Source organism: Xiphophorus maculatus, chromosome 6 (assembly GCF_002775205.1).
Source record: "Xiphophorus maculatus strain JP 163 A chromosome 6, X_maculatus-5.0-male, whole genome shotgun sequence".
NCBI classification, from domain to species: Eukaryota; Metazoa; Chordata; class Actinopteri; order Cyprinodontiformes; family Poeciliidae; genus Xiphophorus; species Xiphophorus maculatus.
Window position 1 is genome coordinate 26449694 of NC_036448.1, and position 18423 is coordinate 26468116.

Genomic DNA, 18423 nt, shown 5'->3' on the forward strand with positions numbered 1-18423 from the left:
GTACTTTGGATAATAAGTATATTTTAGATATCCTAAAACACAGTATAATTATTTTATAAAAATAATTCTTCATGTCTTTAAACCACCATATTTTTCACAAATATTTCTTGAAACAAACACAACAGCTTAATATATAGAGTAAACATAAACAACCCAAAAACGTCACAAAACAGAATTATTTATGAAAGGATTAGAAACATTTCTGAAAGACTGTGCTCCATACATGTCCAAAGAATGTCTGCATATCGCTGAACTTTGGCTGTTTTTGTTTTCTAAGAGAGAACAAATCAAGAGTTGACAGTTGGTGGTAGTAATGCACCATTTTTGTTATTGGCCAAAAATTATCAAGGAAGTAGAAGAAGCAGTCAAGAGTTGATGGCCTGCAGCTGCTGATGGAGCTTTTAAGCCTCAGATGTTTGGTACAGCTTCAGGCTGTGGCTGGAACCGTGGGAACGTTGGTAGTCTTGATCACGTGTGCTGTGGTTTTCGGGATGAATGGTTGGTATTATCTCTCTTTTTTACAGTTGGAGAGAACTTGTAACAATATGCTGTTTAATAATTGTGCAGTTTGGTTTCTAAATGAAGATTATGGTCGGGTCTTACTCAAAGGGAGTGAAAGGTTATGTATTAAAATCTGCCTCTAAAAAAGTAAAAATATTTGCTTTTTACTTTTTTAAAAAAGTAAAAAGTAAATCTCTGATTGGCCTGAGCCAAGACTTGGGGCTATAAGACAACTGCACATGGGGTGGTGGTTTATTTACGAGTGTTGTACTAACTCAGTATTTCTCTTTCCATTTGGTCTGAAGACATTAACCTCAAACCATTGGCATCTATCCAGTCAAAGAGGATAAAGACCTTAAGAAGTTCTATCCACAGTTACCAGTAAGCCACATCTTTCAGTTTCATGAAAAACACCTCTGACAATGAGGCTGTAAGCAAGTCAACTTAAATGTGGATCAAGAAATGTTCACTCTGTAAACCAATGCCTTCAACATAATCTACTGGGTTCTTGTGAGCCACACAGATCTTCAAGCGGACGAAAGCAGGGATCTTTTCTCGCATCTCTGCAAAATTCTGAATAACGAAGCGGGGTTTATTCAGAAACCCCTGTTAGACATGTTCTGCAGACCACCAGTGGCCCACTGTTTGAAAAATCTGACTAGAAAAGTGACATTTACAAAAGTTAAACACCTTTTTCTACAATTCATTTAAGTCCTAATCGAGCAGCATCTTAAAACGAACTTTGTAATGCAGGTCACATTTGAAAGCAAATCACCAATCGTTTTAGTATTTTATTTATTTTTTGCTGCTTGAGTGCAGTAAAGCTTTGTCAATCAGGAACGCCGCAGTTTATATATGTATGCCGGAAACATGCTTTTATTTTGAAAGCAGTTCATAACCGTGCTTACCGTAAAATGCTGTGAATGAGCGCAGTAACAACCGCCAGCCTTTCCTGACTGCGCAGCGCAGACTGAATTGTGTCGCACGATTCCAGGATTCCCGCATCACTGTGCGCCTGCAGCGTCACAAGATGAGTCCTGCCTCACGATGCGTGTGACTGTGGGTTTGTTATTTGGCCTCCATCACTGTAAGGGTGGAAGTGACACATCCGCACCGTGTGACAGCTTCTCCGTGGACGCTGAAGGTTGACGGGGTCTGCTGAGGATGCGCCCCGAGCGCACAGTTGATCTGTGTGGATGACGGGCTCCTCGGGGCCGCTTCAGCTCCTGGTTCAGCGCGGAAAGGATTATTTGTTTTTATACACCTGGAGGAGAAATGGGGAGCACGACCTCCTGCTGCGTATCTGGCAGCCCCAAGCTGCGGAGAAATGCCCACTCCCGGCTGGAGCCGTACCACCAGGAGTCGGATCTGAGCAGGGAGGAGACGGCGTGCAACCTCCAGCACATCAGCGACAGGGAAAACATCGACGGTAAATTTCTAACCATACGTTTAGAATGCATGATGTATGCAGAATAATTGTTAGTATCTTTAGAGTTACTATTTATTGTGGAATAATTATTATAAGATACAGAAAATAAAATGAAAACAGTTCCCAAATAATTTCAACATTAGACTAAAGCAATTCATTATATTTCTATCAGTATTAGTTGTTTTAAAGGCAAAACACACATTGTTTTCAAAATAATATGAAATAATAAATAAATAAATCTGTTCAATAACCCCAGAGGGAGAAAAATATCATCGCTCTCCTCATCCTATAGTAAAGACGGACATGGCCTCCAGTGCAGGTTTGAATATAGAGATGTTGCAGAAACATGCTGATCAGATCAGGGCACATGATCAGATCAGGGCACTCTTTGTGTTGGCCTTTGTTTTCAGTTTGTGCATGAAAGAAGCAGCAACTGTGCAACCCCCCTCACCTCCAACTCTAAGCCTCCACTGATACATGCTAATATGCGTTACAATTGAGCCATTCAGGATTGGGAATGCTCTGCTGAATGGATTGCCTTATCTGCAGTCAGTGATTTCATATACATGGAAGCTGTACGAGGCCTCCTGCGTCTAACAGAAATCTACTCCTTATTTTCACAACCCGAAAGAAAATGCAACGTTTTGGTTCTTGCAGTTGACGCTTGGTCATCTATTCTACTCTTATTCGTATTATCCAAACGGTATTTTTCTTTTCAGCATTAAAAACTTCTGATCAGGGCTGCAGGATGTTTGGAAAATGTCTCCATTATTCTCACTGAGCTTTAGCATCCTGGTCACTGGAACCTAAATCTGGTGGAAATGTTGTCAGATAGTGAAAGTTAATCCAGCTCGACAAATATATATTTGGTAAGCAGTTTGAATGTATTAAATGCTGTCAGATGTTGACACAAAATGGGATGCAATTTGTACAAGTTTTCATTCAAGTTGTAAATTGCTGGTATTTTGATACACCTTTTCAGGTTTTGTTGTCCTTTTAAAAATGAGTGTTTGGTCAGTTGAGTACTTTAAACTGTGCTGTGAGTGCATGAACACTGTCCAGGGTGTGACCTGAGCTGATGTGGTTGGTCAGGAAGATCAAAATAAATATCAGAGAAACATAAAATATCTGGAACATTTATTGTACAATGCCAGCATTTAGGTCTTCTTATCCCTTAAAGGACTGACTGAACACAGACTCACATCTGCTTTACATTGAGCACACGTTTCTTTCTCCGGTGGCAGTTGTTGTGCTCTGTGTTTACTTGAGTGGAGAAGCTTCGGATCGCATTACAGCCATTCTGATCAGCTGACTACCAGTGTCTGTACACCCAGAGACGGATTCAGCATCGCAAAATATAATGGATCATTTATTTTAAATAGAACATTTGATCAAATTAATAAAGATGTGAAAAATGTATTGCAATACATTTGATTTATTTTCCCATTTACATGTCTACATTTACGGTTTTGTCAGGCGTATTTATTGTTGTGTTTGTATTTTAGAGCTAATTTTATGTGAAAGAAAAGTTGTTAGTGATGAAATAGTTGAAGCTCTCAGCAGGAAACTGACTCCAATCATACAGACAGAGCTTCAGTGGTTTAAATGAAAGGATATGTACGTGTTAGAATGGCCTAGTTAAAGTCTAGACCTAAATACAATTGCCAGTCTGTGGCAAGACTGATTACTCTCTATCCAACCTGCTTCAGCTTGAGGGATTTCAGGAAGAAAAGTGGGAAAAACATGAGTTTTTAGATTTTTAAAACTTGTATCTAAATTTCCCTAATAGATGGAATTAGATGGTTCCACAAAGTATTAACTCAAAGACCTAAAACCATTAAAACATCTCAATGTACCATTTTACCTCCACTTCACAGTTATGTGCTGCTTTGAGTTGGTTTTCATGTAAAATCAAATAAAATACATTGATGTTTGTAGGTACAACGTCAAAAATGTTGAAAAGTTTAAGGTTTGAACTTTTCCAAGGCGTTTTTATCTCACACTAGAACAGAGACAGAACCGCTAACTTCAGTGAGAACAATCAGCTCCTACCTAAGCCTTGCTATATAATGTAGTTCATAAACATCTATCTGAACAATATCAGCATGTATTGATCAGTCCTGTGTGCTTGCACAGAGCTTACCTCATACATTCTGCATGCTGTTTGTAGCAGCTGTTAACCTGAGTGCTTTGTCTTTATCAGGTTACGATTTCCTTTTTGCTTGGAAATCTTCCACCATTGCATTGTAGGATGGAAATATGTTTTGCTGTACTAAACATGTATTTGCTAAATATTTGCATAGTGATATGATTGAAAGGGTCAGCCGACTCCTCTGGGGAGGGATAAAGATGAGCCGTGCTGAGACGCAGTCTGTCTCAGTGAAGCGGGGACTGAAACCGGAGCGTATCTAATGTGCTCACTCTGTTATGAATTCACTGACAGTATGCGACGGAGATTACAGCTTTATTAGAATGTGCAGCTCCATATGAAAAAATGAGTCTCTGGGAGGCAGCAGGGATCCAGCTGGAGCAGACAGACGAGGCCTGCAGGGAGAAACCGGCGTCAAGAATTCACGCCTCAATTTAAAAGCCTTACAAGTCGGCTTTCAAGGCGTCACATGTTCCTTTTCCAGCCTTTATAAGAAATTGGTAGCATTTTAGTGCCACTGCTTTATAATATCGCACAATTGGCTCAATCATTTAAAACATTTTGACAAACTCTAAGCTATTAAGTAGAATTAGAAGAATGAATTGAACCTGATAATTTTATTAGGTTCAGAATTAAATCTCAGTAGTTGCTTTCTGTCTAACTTTATTATTTTCTCACTGCACCGTAGAGGAATTTAGGACTGCAGAAGTTTCTTACAATCACATTTGAATCATTTTGAGTGCAGGACTGATTGATATTGAGCAGTTCACCTTGATAACAATAAACGGATGACAGCACTGACCCCAATGAAAAAGGAGTATGACAGGACAGCATAATTACTTCACAGCATTGGATTGGCTTTTCACAATTATTCTATTGCCACTTAAATGGACTTTAAAACTACAGCATCTGCAAATCAATGAAGAAAATGTGTGCTTTTAGTTGGTAAGAGTTATTGAACAAATCAGTGCTACTTAAGTTTAGCAGTATAAAACAACTTAGCTTCCAACAGTTGATGATGCATTTTTTTGGGAATGAGCTGCTTCTCCTCCTCAACCAGCTCTGCTGCCGCTCTAAGATCTGAAATTTCCTCCAATTCTGTTTCAACCTCACCGTCTCTTTCACTTGTTACAGACTGGATGGAGTGAAGTCAGCGTCTTAAATAGCCTTGAGCAAAACAGACAAAAAACAACCTGTTTGTATTTTTATCAGTCCCAGCAAAGTGCTGATTTTCCAAATCATAACGCTTCCACTACCGTGCTGCAGGAGGAGCTTCTCATTTATCAAACGGACATTATTCTGGAAGTTTTGTGCTTCATTTGGATTCATCTTTCAAACCCAAGTAGTGCAACCACATTTTTTGAGAGAAAAAAAGTGTTTTCTTTTAACCCTTTCAAACAAACCCTTCATGTTCAGATTTCTTTCTTTTCATAAACTTTTACACTTTGCCTATAAAAATCCTGTAAAAGCAGCAGAAGTGTACGTTGACTTTACTTTTACTTTACGTAACATCACAGAGCTGAAATGTTCTATCAAAAGAGCGAAGTTCAACCTCATAACATACAACTGAACATACCTGGAAAATATATAAAACTGTGTAGATGAAACAAAAACAAGACAAAATGACCTGTGATAATGACATTTGCATATAGGATCAGTTAAAAGAAGCTGTAATTTGTTTTACTTCTAAACATTTAATTCATAACCTGAAGGAAAACTGGGCCTGGTTTGGAAAATAAACAAACTTTTTGTTCATTTTGTTGATACCACATGATGTTTTTTTACTATATCTAACCCCTGATTGAGGGGAATATACAGTATTTTCAGTATTATTCCTTCAACCTAGAGACATTGTCTCATCTATCCATCACTGCCACTAAAAACCATGTTAATTTTTCTGCTTCAAATAGTTTTTCTAAAACTGTAAGAGGTGGAAATTTGGCTCCGCTTTTTTGTTTTCAGAAGCCGTTGAGTTCAGAGCGATCCTGTCCCGTTTGGACAAGCTGTCATTCGTAAGGCGGATAATCAACCACATGAGGATTATGCAGTTCAGGGAGTCATGGGAATCCTTCAGGGATACATTTGCAGAATATTTAATATTTTAAAAACCCAGAGATTTGAAAGTTTAGTAACTGAAAACAACAAAACACATTATCTGAGAAAACGTTGATAAAGCCAAACGCAGCATTATGATTTTTACTTTTTGTGGACATTTTTTTGTTTGGTGGTGTTTACGTTTAAAATAATGTTTCAATAAAAAAACATCCATGTTAATTGAACAACAGAGTTATTATGTTTCTTCAGGGAGAGGCTTGTTGTGTGTGTAGCTGACCCTGTAGCATGCTGTGAATTTTGAGGACATGTGATTGCTGCAGCAGTGTGTCTCAGCAGACCTGAGATTTTAAAGCTGAACTGCTGTGGAAAAACTGTGAATCAAGAACGATGGTATTCGCTTTAGAGAATGAGTCGCCTTTGGCAGTACAGGTTTATTACTGACATTACTCTTTTAAAGCACAGCTTATGGGTTTTTATTTGTGAAAGAAACAAGGATACATACTTGGACAAAATGATTGGGTCATCCTTTAAATGACTGAATTCAGGTCTTATTACTCCAACACTGTGCAACTTTCTCCTACTACTCTCCTGTTAAGCATTTGCTCCAGTTTCTACTGCAGTTTATGTTATCTATTTTTTATTTTACTCATCTAACTCTTGTACTTATGGAGTACAATATTATCCATTTTTACCATCCTGGTCTTTTTTTAGCAACACCAGCGTAATATGAGCTGATTAATTGATGATCTTGTTGCTCATCATCTCTGACAGTAGCTAATGTTTGCTGTAACATTGAAGTCACAGCCTCACTGAACCCGACCGAGCCGAACAGGCCGGAAGATTTCAAGTAAAATCTGATAAACTAACATTACAAACACAGCATTCTAGATAGAGACAGACGCCAACTCTGGAGGAGGAAGATGGATGTGGACGGCGAGAACAAGAGACAAAGTGGTCATATGATCTGCCTTATTTTCCACAAAGCTGACTGTGTTTTTCTGAGCCATCAGCTGATGCTCTCTAATTTAGGTACAGTATGAGGGGAGGAAGCGCTTTGCACTGCACAGTTCCTCCAGTCAGCCTCTGTGCGGGGAATGTTGCTCAGGTATTAGCTGGAGATTGTTGATGCGCCAGGTATTGGACAAGGTCAGCAACCTTTACAATCCAGAGACATTTTTTCCCCTCACTTCTGAGTAAAATGTGACCAAAGCTGCAAAACCTACATGACAAACAAAAACCTCTGAAAATGTCTCAAGTTTTATGCCTGCAATTTATTTCATTGTCAGAAATCCTGTTTTAAAATATATTTTTATATATTAACATTCTTCTTTGACTTAAAGAGCAATGTTAATTTGATATCAAGAGAATTAATATTTTTTATTTTTACACTGACATGATATTATGAACTCATGTTATACAGTGTCAGATTTTATTTTCAAGTTTATATGACGGACAGAAAATACTAGGAAATTACGGTAATAGAAAATATGAAATCAATTAAATTTTTTAACTGAGATTTATTTTATATTTTGTCAGGACTGATCTAAGAGCTGAGATATAAACTTTATCAGTTGTAATCAGCTCTTTCTTGTCTTTCTTGCATTCTTAGCATTTCTTCATTTTTTTTTGCTAAATATTTGAGTCAGAGGCATTAAACCCTTTATTAGGATTTTGTTTTTAAACCTTCAACACTTTTTCCCCTCTAAGGGGGAAACATGAAACAGAATGTGATATTGATGAACAAAGACTGGTTTTTACATGTAACAGCATGTTGTTAAAATAAAGAGGACTTTAATCCTGAAACAGCTGATCTGACAGCTTCTAACAAGCATTAAACAAAATCTTCTTTCAGTTCAATATTCATTTTAATTGAAAGTAAATGAGTATATTCATCATCACATACTGAGATACCTTAATATTTAATTTGGTTTTAATATATATATACATATATTATGTTGTTCAGTCTATCAAGCCCTGCTTTTTGTTTTCTTCTAGATTTATTTTAATAAAAAGGAACAAGTTGTGTCATTATGAGAGTATTCTGGTACCAAATGTCCAAAGATCCAACTGTAGTCCATCCTTTGAATTCATGAGACTTTTTTATGCCTGAATGATTGCTACTGAATAAATGACCCCAGCTGTACTGGTTACTGTACATTTAGCATTAGTACCATTTAAATGGGTCCAGTTTCTCCTCTGAAATGAAACCATTAAAGATCAGCATGCATGACTGAACAGGAAGCGCGTTCGCTGACTGCATGGGAGCGAAGCATTGTTCACGCTGCCGCGGATTCCAACAATAACGCAGAGATCACATTCACAGCAGAGAACTCTGCAGATCTCACAGGCATTCTGTAATTAACTTCATAAAATAAAATAGAAATATCACTATTCTAACTGTAATCTAGGTATTTTTATTTATCATGGTAAGCTTATCTAAAGATTTCAGAAAAATTCTGATATTTTTGAAGAATAGAACAACAAAAAATGTCTTTGAAATATTTCTTATAATGAAGCTTTTGTGGTCATTACAAACAAACAAAAGGTTTGGCTTGTTTTTTTTGTTTTTAAAAAGAATTTATAAGATCTAAATATATAATTTATAAAGAAAAATTGCAGTAATACTACCATGAATGAAATCATATTAATGCAGTGCATTGAGGTTGTTACAGCGAATATAGTCACCGTAAATGAAAATACAGTCATAGAACTGTAAATAAAAACGTTAATGAAAGTTGCTTTGTAATAAAAAAAAACATATTAATAGTGCAGAAACATTAACTCCATAAAGCACATTTCACTAATAAGCACAAATTTTATAAAAAGGTTGAAATCTCAAAATGACACAGAGGCAAGAACAAAATATTCAGCCAATAACCAAGTTTTTAACAGATGGAGAAGACATAAGTTGAAGAGTTAAGGCTACACCTTTAATCTCGTTTTGGTAAATGAGGTTTTTTTCCTCTGGGCTTTCAGGTCTTTGTTCTCTCAAGCACCTTGAAGAAAACAAAGGATTTTCCTCCTTTGTTCCTTGACTTAGATAAGAAAATCTTTGAAACCCTGAAGGCTATTTGTCTTCAGGACCAAAGAAAGAAAAGACCTGAGAAATAAATGGGATTAACCTGCTTATGGTAACTGATCGCAGCATTTGAGAATGTGCTGCAGATTACTCCAGCAGCACTCACCGAGAACATTATAATTTCACAGCTTAGAAACTTTTTGATTTGAAAGACGGTTTTAAACAAACGTTGGAAACACTGCAGCACCGTGGAACTGGAGCTGATCTCTGCAGAGCAGGGAGGACTTGTTGTTCGTTCATTATTCAGGAACAGGAAGGCAGAGAGGCAGGCTCTCCTGGTGACGGGTTTCAGTTCGCCACAGCGAAGCTCTGTTCTCCGTTAAAGTTTACTTCAGGTGATGAGTATCGCGTGTCAGCAGTGACACGAGACGCTGTAAACTCTGGGAGCTCCCTGCTGGATTCTGAAATGTTTTCTGGACTGTCAGGCTGAAGCTGCTACAGATCCACAAAATAACCGGAGTAAACATAAATAGCAGTTTGAAAATGATGATGATTTCATTTATTAAGAGAAACAAGCTATTCAAACCAACCTAGTCTAATAAAAAAACAATCAATTTCAAATCAGAAAATCAGAAAAATCAGAAATTAACTATGATTAACAACGTTTTTTTGTGGAAAGTTGAGTTTAATTTTGCAAATTATACAGCAACCTGATGACTGCTGGACCTTTAAAATAAAGAAATTACTTAAACACAACCGATATGAAAATGTGAAGTATGCTATAGAAAACAATAAAAGGAAAATCAATTATATTTATTAACATAGAAAGGGTTAAAAAAATAAACGTGTCAATGTTTGGGATTCCAGCAAACCTCAGTGAGATCCACAAATAGAGAAAACATAAAACAAATGAATCTTTACAGCAGAGACTGAAATTACCACAAAGTGAGCACAACTCCAAAAAACGAGAGTATTTGCAAGGACAACAAAAAATAAGGACAACCAGAACTCTGAAATATTTGTAAAATATAATTGTCATCAACTTATAGATCTCAGATAAACAATGTACCTGGATAGAAATTGAAGGACATCTGAACCAATCAGAGATAAACTGGGAAATAACAGTAGTGAAATTCAGATTCTGTTTGGAAATAAATCAAGCCTGAATATTTCTGTGCAAAAAGTCACAAAACATAAGATAAACACCAGCACACAGGGAAACACAGATGATAACTATAATCAAAGCATCTCAAAATTTAAACATTAAAAATAGTTCATGGTGGCAGAACAAATACATGACTAGCAGTCTTTAAGCTAACCCTAAACATTTAGCTCTCCATAAAATGCTTAGTATTACATAAAGGGGCAAAGCTATGTATCATTTTAGCATGCTACGTACTGCTAACTGCTAGTACCACAAGGTTTGCACATGTATGTCTAAATAAATAAAGGTATGTTCTTTTCTGCTTCTGACTTTTTGTCTGTAGATACACAAATCACAAAGTTTTCTCACTTCCACGTATTGATAATTTCAACATTACTGATGCCAAAAGTGGGATAAATTTGCTTCTCCACAATGAAGACGCAAATACATTTTTAAGTTTTATGATATGCCATATCTGATTTTAGATGTTTATGATTGTTCTTAACTTATCTCAGCTTGATTATTTTATTTGATTATAGAGTTGAACATGGAGTACAACCCATCAGACCATCCTCGGGCCAGCACTATATTCTTGAGCAAATCTCATAATGACGGTAAGCAGCCTGTTTTTATTAATGATATTTTTCTTAATTATATTGAAGGTAATTTAATTACTATTTGTAAATGGGCTTTCAGGAGGTTATTCATCTCATGTAGTTTTCCAAACTGTTTTCTGTTTTTTTAAAACATGTCTAGAAATAAGTGACAGAATTTCTTCCTGCTCCTCACTTTTCAGAAAATCTCCAAATACGTCCACTAGAGGGCATTTTAAACAAAAACATGCTGTGAAAACTTTTCTGTTAATTAAATACCTGAATGTATAAAAGGTATGCAATCATTATACACAATAAAAAATGTTCTTACATGTATGTTTAATTTATTTTCATAATTCTAACATTTAAAAATTTTTTATCTGAAGATATTTATTTATTACAAATTTAAACAATCACATAATTTTTCTCTGATTTTGGAAGTTAATAACCAGTTAAAGAGAGAAAACAACAGTTTATTTCTGACAACCTCAATGTGTAAAAAGATTTTTTTGCAGACTTTCAACAGGTGACTACTTACAGAGAAATTCAAGACATTTTTGAAACTGAAGTTGTTTTAATATTGCAGACATATTATTGTACTAGTGTAAGCTTATCTTGAGTAAAAATATGATTTCAGTGGTATTTTGTTTGCACAAAAATTATTAACATGATGCAGTTGCTTTTATTTAAAACAGAAAGCAGCTGTTATTTCTTCTGCTGCTTAAATAAAATAACATAGTTATTATAAATCTGTTTGTAACATCCTTTCAAGTGTTGTTCTCTGAGATGCTGAAAATTTAAGTTTGTTGGTTTTCTTGTTTTTCAGATGTGATTTACAGGAATGGTGAGTCCTGTGATTTCATCTCCCTCTAGTGGCCGGACCCTCTCACTGCCCTGCTGGTGTTCATTTGCAGCTTCTAACACTTTGCGCAACATTTTTTGTGATTTGCAGTGAACAGTGTTGATTTCTTTTTTTGGTTTGGCTTCCTGTTCTAAGAGCATGCTGTGCAGGTTGATAACTTTCGGCATTTGCATGTCGCTTACTGCAACTTACAGCGAGTTATAATCATAAATCATTTTTCTGTTCTCATTTTTGTCCATTTTTCATTTTTACAGTGCGAGAAAAACGAAAGAGCCAATTCATCAATAATGTGAGTGCAGAGTAAAAGCTAAATTAAGTTGTTGATTAATTTTAATGCAACTCTTGCTGTTAAAAATAATGTTGCACATCACTGTCACCCAGAATCTGTCATGCTTCATGTGGGTCAGACAAAACAACGGCCACTGTAATCCAGTCTTTCTCTCTCTCTCTCTCTCTCTGTGTGTGTGTGTGTGTGTGTGTGTTTGTAGCATGGCAGTCTGAGGAGAAAATACAGCTCCTGCTCAACCATCTTCCTGGACGACAACACAGTCAGCCAGCCCAACCTCAAATACACCATCAAATGGTTGGAACATGAAAACTGTGCACTCATAGCAAAAAATATTTCTGTTTTCTAGCTAATCATTGACTTTTCTCTTTTCTTTTGCTTTCATAGTGTTGCTTTAGCGATTTACTACCATATAAAAAACAGGTGAGGACCCTGACGGCCATCATCTGTCCACTTGATGCCCAGCAGACTGTTGATGCTTAGATTAGTTTATTTTGCACTGTTGGGACATGATTGTATACTTTTCAAAGTAACCTCATGTTATATCAATGCACCAAGCGAGATGTAAAATTTTAGAGTAAGGATTATTGTTGCTTTTTGTCACTTGAAATTTCTGAAACTGAACTGAATCTGTAGTGTTTTTTTGACTTTCTGTTGTTGTTTGACATCTCTTAAGTTAAACATGAATTGAAGTCCAAAACTTCAAAATAAATAATTTTTTTCCAATTGCAGAGACACAAATGGAGGCATGCTGCTGGATATCTTTGATGAAAAGCTTCATCCTCTCTCAGTGAGTGATTTTATTCTTTTGCATGCTAATGTTAGATTGTGATCTTGTTTCCATGGTTTCCATACACAATGCTGTGATATGAAAAGTTCATATCACTTGAACTTTTGATTTTTTAAGGTAAATTGTGCGGAATGTTTTGTTAGTAGGTTTATTTATAGGATTATTAAAGAGTTTATTTAATCTGAGGGTAAACTCTTCAATAATTATTGAAGTCTTCATGGATTTTGGAGCCAGCTCTCATATTTAATTAAACTATATCCTGCAGTGTAAGAGCTTTAGAGTCACTAACAATGTCCTTTTCTCATTTCTGTCTGTCTTTTGCTTCCTCTCTTCCAGAAAACAGAGGTTCCGCTGGACTACAACCAGCATGACCCGGAGCAGAAGCAGATCTACCGCTTCGTCAGAACCCTGTTCAGCGCTGCTCAGCTCACAGCTGAATGTGCCATCGTCACACTGGTGAGATTTCTGATCATACTGCAAACATACGCAATTTGTTTCTTAATATAAAACAAAATGTGGAAAATTACTTCCACCGGTCTTTGCGTTAAACTTGCATTCATTTTTTTGCAATGGTTCTTAGTAGTAGAAGGAGGAATTCAGCACAGAGTGAATGAATACTTGCAAAATTATTCAAGCATAAAATTGCACGAGTCAAAGAATTTTCTTGTTTGCATTGATTTGGTTCTGCAGGTGTACCTGGAGAGACTGCTCACTTATGCAGAGATTGATATCTGTCCTGGAAACTGGAAAAGGATTGTTCTGGGCGCCATTCTGCTCGCCTCAAAGGTCTGGGATGACCAAGCTGTCTGGAACGTCGACTACTGTCAGATCCTCAAGGACATAACTGTGGAAGACATGTGAGTCAGCTCTGTCTGTACGCTTTGGTTCGATTGAAAAGGACCAGATTCGAGTGCAAGTTGCACAGAGAACATCGTGAGGCTTTAATAGCGAAGAAAGCAGAATTTAGAAACAGTTTAGCATAATCAGAAAATAGTGACAGGTTTCAAGCTTTCAGTTTTTGGAAGATGTTGCCAATGCAGACTGGATAAGTTGGATGGATGTAAATAAAATTAAGTAAAAAACTCCAACTGGATTTATTTGCATGTAAGCGCAAGCGGTGCAGTATATTAACGTTAAGAATCTCTGTTTTTTCTGTAAATGTGCAAAACTCACCACAGCTCAAAATCACACCATGTAAAATTAAGCAATTATTTATTTAACTTTAAATGTGAACAATTTATGTAAAAGAAATTCCTCCATGGCTGGAGAACACTGCGTCTGACCGAACCGTTCAGATCTGTTCCCCAACATTCAGGCGTTTCTGTGGCAGTTTTTTAGTTCAAAATCTTTTCTTACCCCAAAAATATTCTACATTTAGTAATTCAGGAATAAGATCAATGTTTTATGTTTTTTTTTTATTATTTTTAACCAGGAATGAACTGGAGCGCCAGTTTCTGGAACTGCTGCAGTTCAACATCAACGTTCCATCCAGCGTCTACGCCAAGTACTACTTCGACCTGCGATCGCTCTCAGAGTCCAACAACCTGAGCTTCCCGCTGGAGCCGCTCAGCAGGGAAAAGGCCCAGAAGTTGGAGGTGGGGACGTTTTCATCCAGAAGGAAACTATCTGTTTCCATCAGAACGTTTCCTTTACAATAGTTTTATTATCCAACTGTAGTTATTTTAAGACGGCTTTTGGGGAATTTCTTAAATCTGGTGGGATCAAAGAATAAAAATTTGTTTCTCTTTATACAAACTTTGTTACAGTATTTAACCTAAATGTGGCATGTGACGCTTTACCAAGTAAATTGTATTGTTTTCATTGAAGTTTGTTGTAGAAAGAAGATTTTTTTTCCTTCTTCTGATGTTTATTATTAGGAAACAGAAAGAGCACAATTAAATGAATCAAAGAAATGAGGGAGCTTTCAGTCCTCTATGCAATGTGGTGATACATTCCAGCAGCAGCTAATTTTTCATTAAACCATTATTTAATGACTAATTATCCAAGTTACATTTTTTATTGGAAGCCCTCGTAAAGATGTGCAAAAATCCTTAAAGTCAACCAATATTTTAGGTTATTTTTGCAGAAGCATGCTTTGACAGTGTGTTTCATTTAAATGTATTTATTCAGTACAACTTATTTTTTATAATATCACAGGCAAAAATTCTGAATTGTTATTTCTTGGGGGCATGAATGACACGGCATCTTACACAATAAAATTGGGACTTTCAGCAAGAAACATTCCATGTGGGTCTGGTGGGATACAAAGGAGAAAATGTGCAAATAAATCTTGTGCCTACTGTTCAATGGTTAGTGTGTGTGTGTGTGTGTGTGTGTGTGTGTGTGTGTGTGTGTGTGTGTGTGTGTGTGTGTGTGTGTGTGTGTGTGTGTGTGTGTGTGTGTGTGTGTGTGTGTGTGTTTGGGGGTGCGCGGGTGTGTGTGTGTTTTTTTTGTTGTTTTTTTTTACTGCATATCTTTACTCCTTTCCTCAGCTTTAGGTGTCTTATTGGTTGCTACAAGTTACAGAAGATGATTAGGGCCACTGGAAAAAAAACCTTTATGAATTTTTTGTCAGAATTTGGACTTTAATTTCTGACTTTTTTATTTTTTCACTGGCCCTAGTCCTCAGCTGTAGCAAATCATAAAGACAGAACAGAAAAAAATGGATTCTTAGTTACATTTCTACAAAATAACCTCAGTGGCTTAACAGAAAGATTATTATGACGAAACGTATGTTCTGCTATACCAAAAACAAAACTCTCTCATCCTGACTGGATTTTTTCCCCTCTTTCCAAAGGCCATTTCCAGACTATGTGACGACAAATACAAAGACATCCGGAGAGCAGCCAGGAAACGCTCGGCCAGCATGGACAACCTGTGTGGGAGACGATGGGTTCCTGCAATCCTCTCCTAACCACTGATCACCGTCCAGGAGCCTCGTGGAACTGACTGGACCACATGCGTCAAACCTTTTGGCTCCTTTGGATCCTCAGTCCAGAACTTGATGGAACATCAGCACCAGCTGGTGAAGGTCAAACCTTAAAAAGTGGATCTATGTGCAACATGAACACTGGATTTGGGAGATAAGACTCCAGAGAAGTTTCTACCTAAACACGATGCCTTCGTAGTGCCTCGACTTGTCTACTGACTGGGAAAATGCAGGAATTTTGGACTTTTCTTTCACCTGTGAAAAGACAAAAAGCTTTGGACCAAGTCCTGGGTGAGGAGACGCCTTGAGACATTTCAGGACATGAGTTTGTGAAACATCTGCTCATGTTTCTAGGCTTCTCCTGAATTTGTCTTAAGATATACGTCTAATACGATCTTTTATTCAGACAACCGTACAAAGAATATCATTTATTTTGCTCTACAATTCAAACATTATGCTAGTATTTTACTTGTTATTTATTTCAAGTACTCCAAACAATGAGTACCTTCTTGAAGGTTTACAGTAGTTCTGGTGTACCTCTTAATACTCAGGTAGAACATTAAATATGTCGATTCCCTGTGATGCTCCATATTTTAAGTATAAGGACGGGAACATTTTGAAGTAGCTCAGACTGTACATAGAAGGTGCCAGGAATAACAAAATTAGTAATAATGTTCATTCAGACATGAGTGACAGTTTGTTCTTTTGGGGTCAATTTCAGTTAAGCAATAGCAGGAAAGTTTTTTTTCTAAATAGTGTTTATAACATAAAATTTATCTTTTCCCCCCAATTATCAGTATTACTATGATCTTCATGTCAATTTTAACATGTTTTTCACAGTGGACTACAGGACACCTCACTCTTATTTGCTTCATTAAGTATTAATATTAATACTTGATATTAAAAGTAAAACCATTTTGTCGGGACTCTTTGTGTCCATAAAGATCTTTCTGTTACGTTTTCTCTCTGGAAGAAAAATGAGGACAGCTTCAGTTCAGATTTAAAGAACTTCTCTCTGTGAGGAGATAAAAATGTCTTACCAGAAAAAAAGATTTTTTTCTTGAGCTATAAATTTGCTTAGCAACTCCTTTTCAGATCAAATAATACCTAATTTGATTTATTTTGTGAAATTTTCTCAAAGGCTTGATTCTGTGCCGACAGGTCAGCTGATACTTTGGATGTTGAAAAGTTAACTTTAGCTCACATTTTCTTTAAAGACAATTCAGATTTTTTTGAAGTAAGGCGTTAACACGGAGAATCATAGAGACGCCTAATTTTGATCAAGGTCCCTTTAAGAGAAAATGTCTACCATTGAAATAACCCAAATGTTTTTAGTTGATAATGTTGTGAATTTTTCATATTGTTATATTTCTGCATCAGACAGTTATGCTGACTGCTTATGCAGAGCTAAACTTATTGTTGCCACAGACAAATTAGCAACTTAGCTGCGTTTTATCCATGAAACAAAGAAAAAAGTGAACATAAATTATTAAGAATTTATGAGAATTGAATTCCTGTTCCAGAATTTCTGTTAAAGATATTCATAAAGCTCCACAAAAAACAACAACAAAACAACAAAAACAAAAAAGAACTTTTGATGTAATAGAAACTTTCATGAAAGAAATGATCAAATTTGGTGACGTCATAAAGTTGAGGAAGATGAACCTCAACAACAAATTGCACAGTAAACAAATCAGCATCATTTTTTTCTAGCCTTTTGTTTTATTTTTGTTTGTGTTACTGCAGTCCTCAAATAACCAATGAAACATAAAAACATCTTTTTAAATCAACTCGAAACTCCAATGAAACATTTGACAGGAGAATGATCAGAAAACATTAGAAGAGGAACAAGAGTAATCTGAGGAATTTGTTTTTATTTACTCAGTATTACATGCTATACCTCCAATTCATTTGAACAGTTTCCAGTCTTTGCTCAGTGACTTTTATCATCTGTTACATTAAAAATAAGTTTTACTGACAGTTAATGGATTCCTGTTTTTACCGCCGGGTGAGAGAAATATATATTTGTTCTAAAACCTCAACAAAAGGTGCAAACAAAACAGTTTCCTGTTTTACATGGTTAAACAAAACGATCATAATTTTATTTTATTTTTTTTTACAAAAAAAAGGAAATAAAATTTCATAAACTGTAGCAACCAAAGACTTTTCTTTATCGGATATAATTTAGGCCCTTTTGAGACATCAAATGTACTTTTTCCCCCAGAATGTTTCCTAAAAACAAACATCCTCATACTGTGTTAAATTATCCATACTGTCAGCATTAAGCAAGCAACATTTTTGTGTTCAATTAGCACAAATATATATTGTTTCTTTTGAATTAGTCTGATTATTGAGCTAGTAATGCATTTATTTATTTTATGACTTATCTTTGTACAGTTTATAAAGAGTACAGATTCTCAGAAAAGGTTGTTGTAAATTATTTATGGTTTTGTTGATTTGTGTTTTGTAATAAAAGAAGATACTCTTGTTTAGTAAATGTGAGTCATTGATGCTGATTTGTGCATTTTTAACAACTTTAGGACTAGACAGCCTGTTTGTTTTACAAAGCATTTTTCTATTATTTTTCAGTTCCTATACATATTGCTTATTATACATGCAAAAAAAGTAAAATTGTTGCTATACTTTAACGTTGAACGACTGTAAGA

The 18423-nt window shown here is 36.0% G+C and overlaps 1 protein-coding gene across 2 annotated transcripts; it reads left to right on the plus strand.

Moving 5' to 3' along the window:
- The first annotated feature begins 1472 nt into the window (after positions 1–1472).
- LOC102237508 (cyclin-Y-like) lies at positions 1473–18254 on the plus strand. 2 transcript variants are annotated; one of them, XM_023336148.1, is made up of 11 exons: positions 1473–1930; positions 10837–10911; positions 11717–11734; positions 12007–12041; positions 12241–12335; positions 12426–12461; positions 12771–12828; positions 13165–13284; positions 13519–13685; positions 14261–14423; positions 15626–18254. In XM_023336148.1, exons 1-11 carry the CDS (start codon positions 1777–1779, stop codon positions 15740–15742), a joined length of 1038 nt encoding a protein of 345 aa, XP_023191916.1. In that variant the 5' UTR covers positions 1473–1776; the 3' UTR covers positions 15743–18254. The 2 variants fall into 2 exon arrangements, with proteins under 2 accessions (XP_023191916.1, XP_023191917.1); XM_023336149.1 differs by lacking the exons at positions 1473–1930; positions 12007–12041 and having other exon boundaries at positions 10859–10911.
- The last annotated feature ends 169 nt before the right edge of the window (positions 18255–18423 follow it).

Bases quoted from the DNA above. Each gene is read 5' to 3' on its own strand.
- LOC102237508 (XM_023336148.1), top strand. From the start codon at position 1,777: ATGGGGAGCACGACCTCCTGCTGCGTATCTGGCAGCCCCAAGCTGCGG. The intron at 12,042-12,240 runs GTGAGTGCAGAG...GTGTGTTTGTAG, and splicing joins AGAGCCAATTCATCAATAAT to CATGGCAGTCTGAGGAGAAA. The intron at 12,829-13,164 runs GTGAGTGATTTT...CCTCTCTTCCAG, and splicing joins AAAAGCTTCATCCTCTCTCA to AAAACAGAGGTTCCGCTGGA.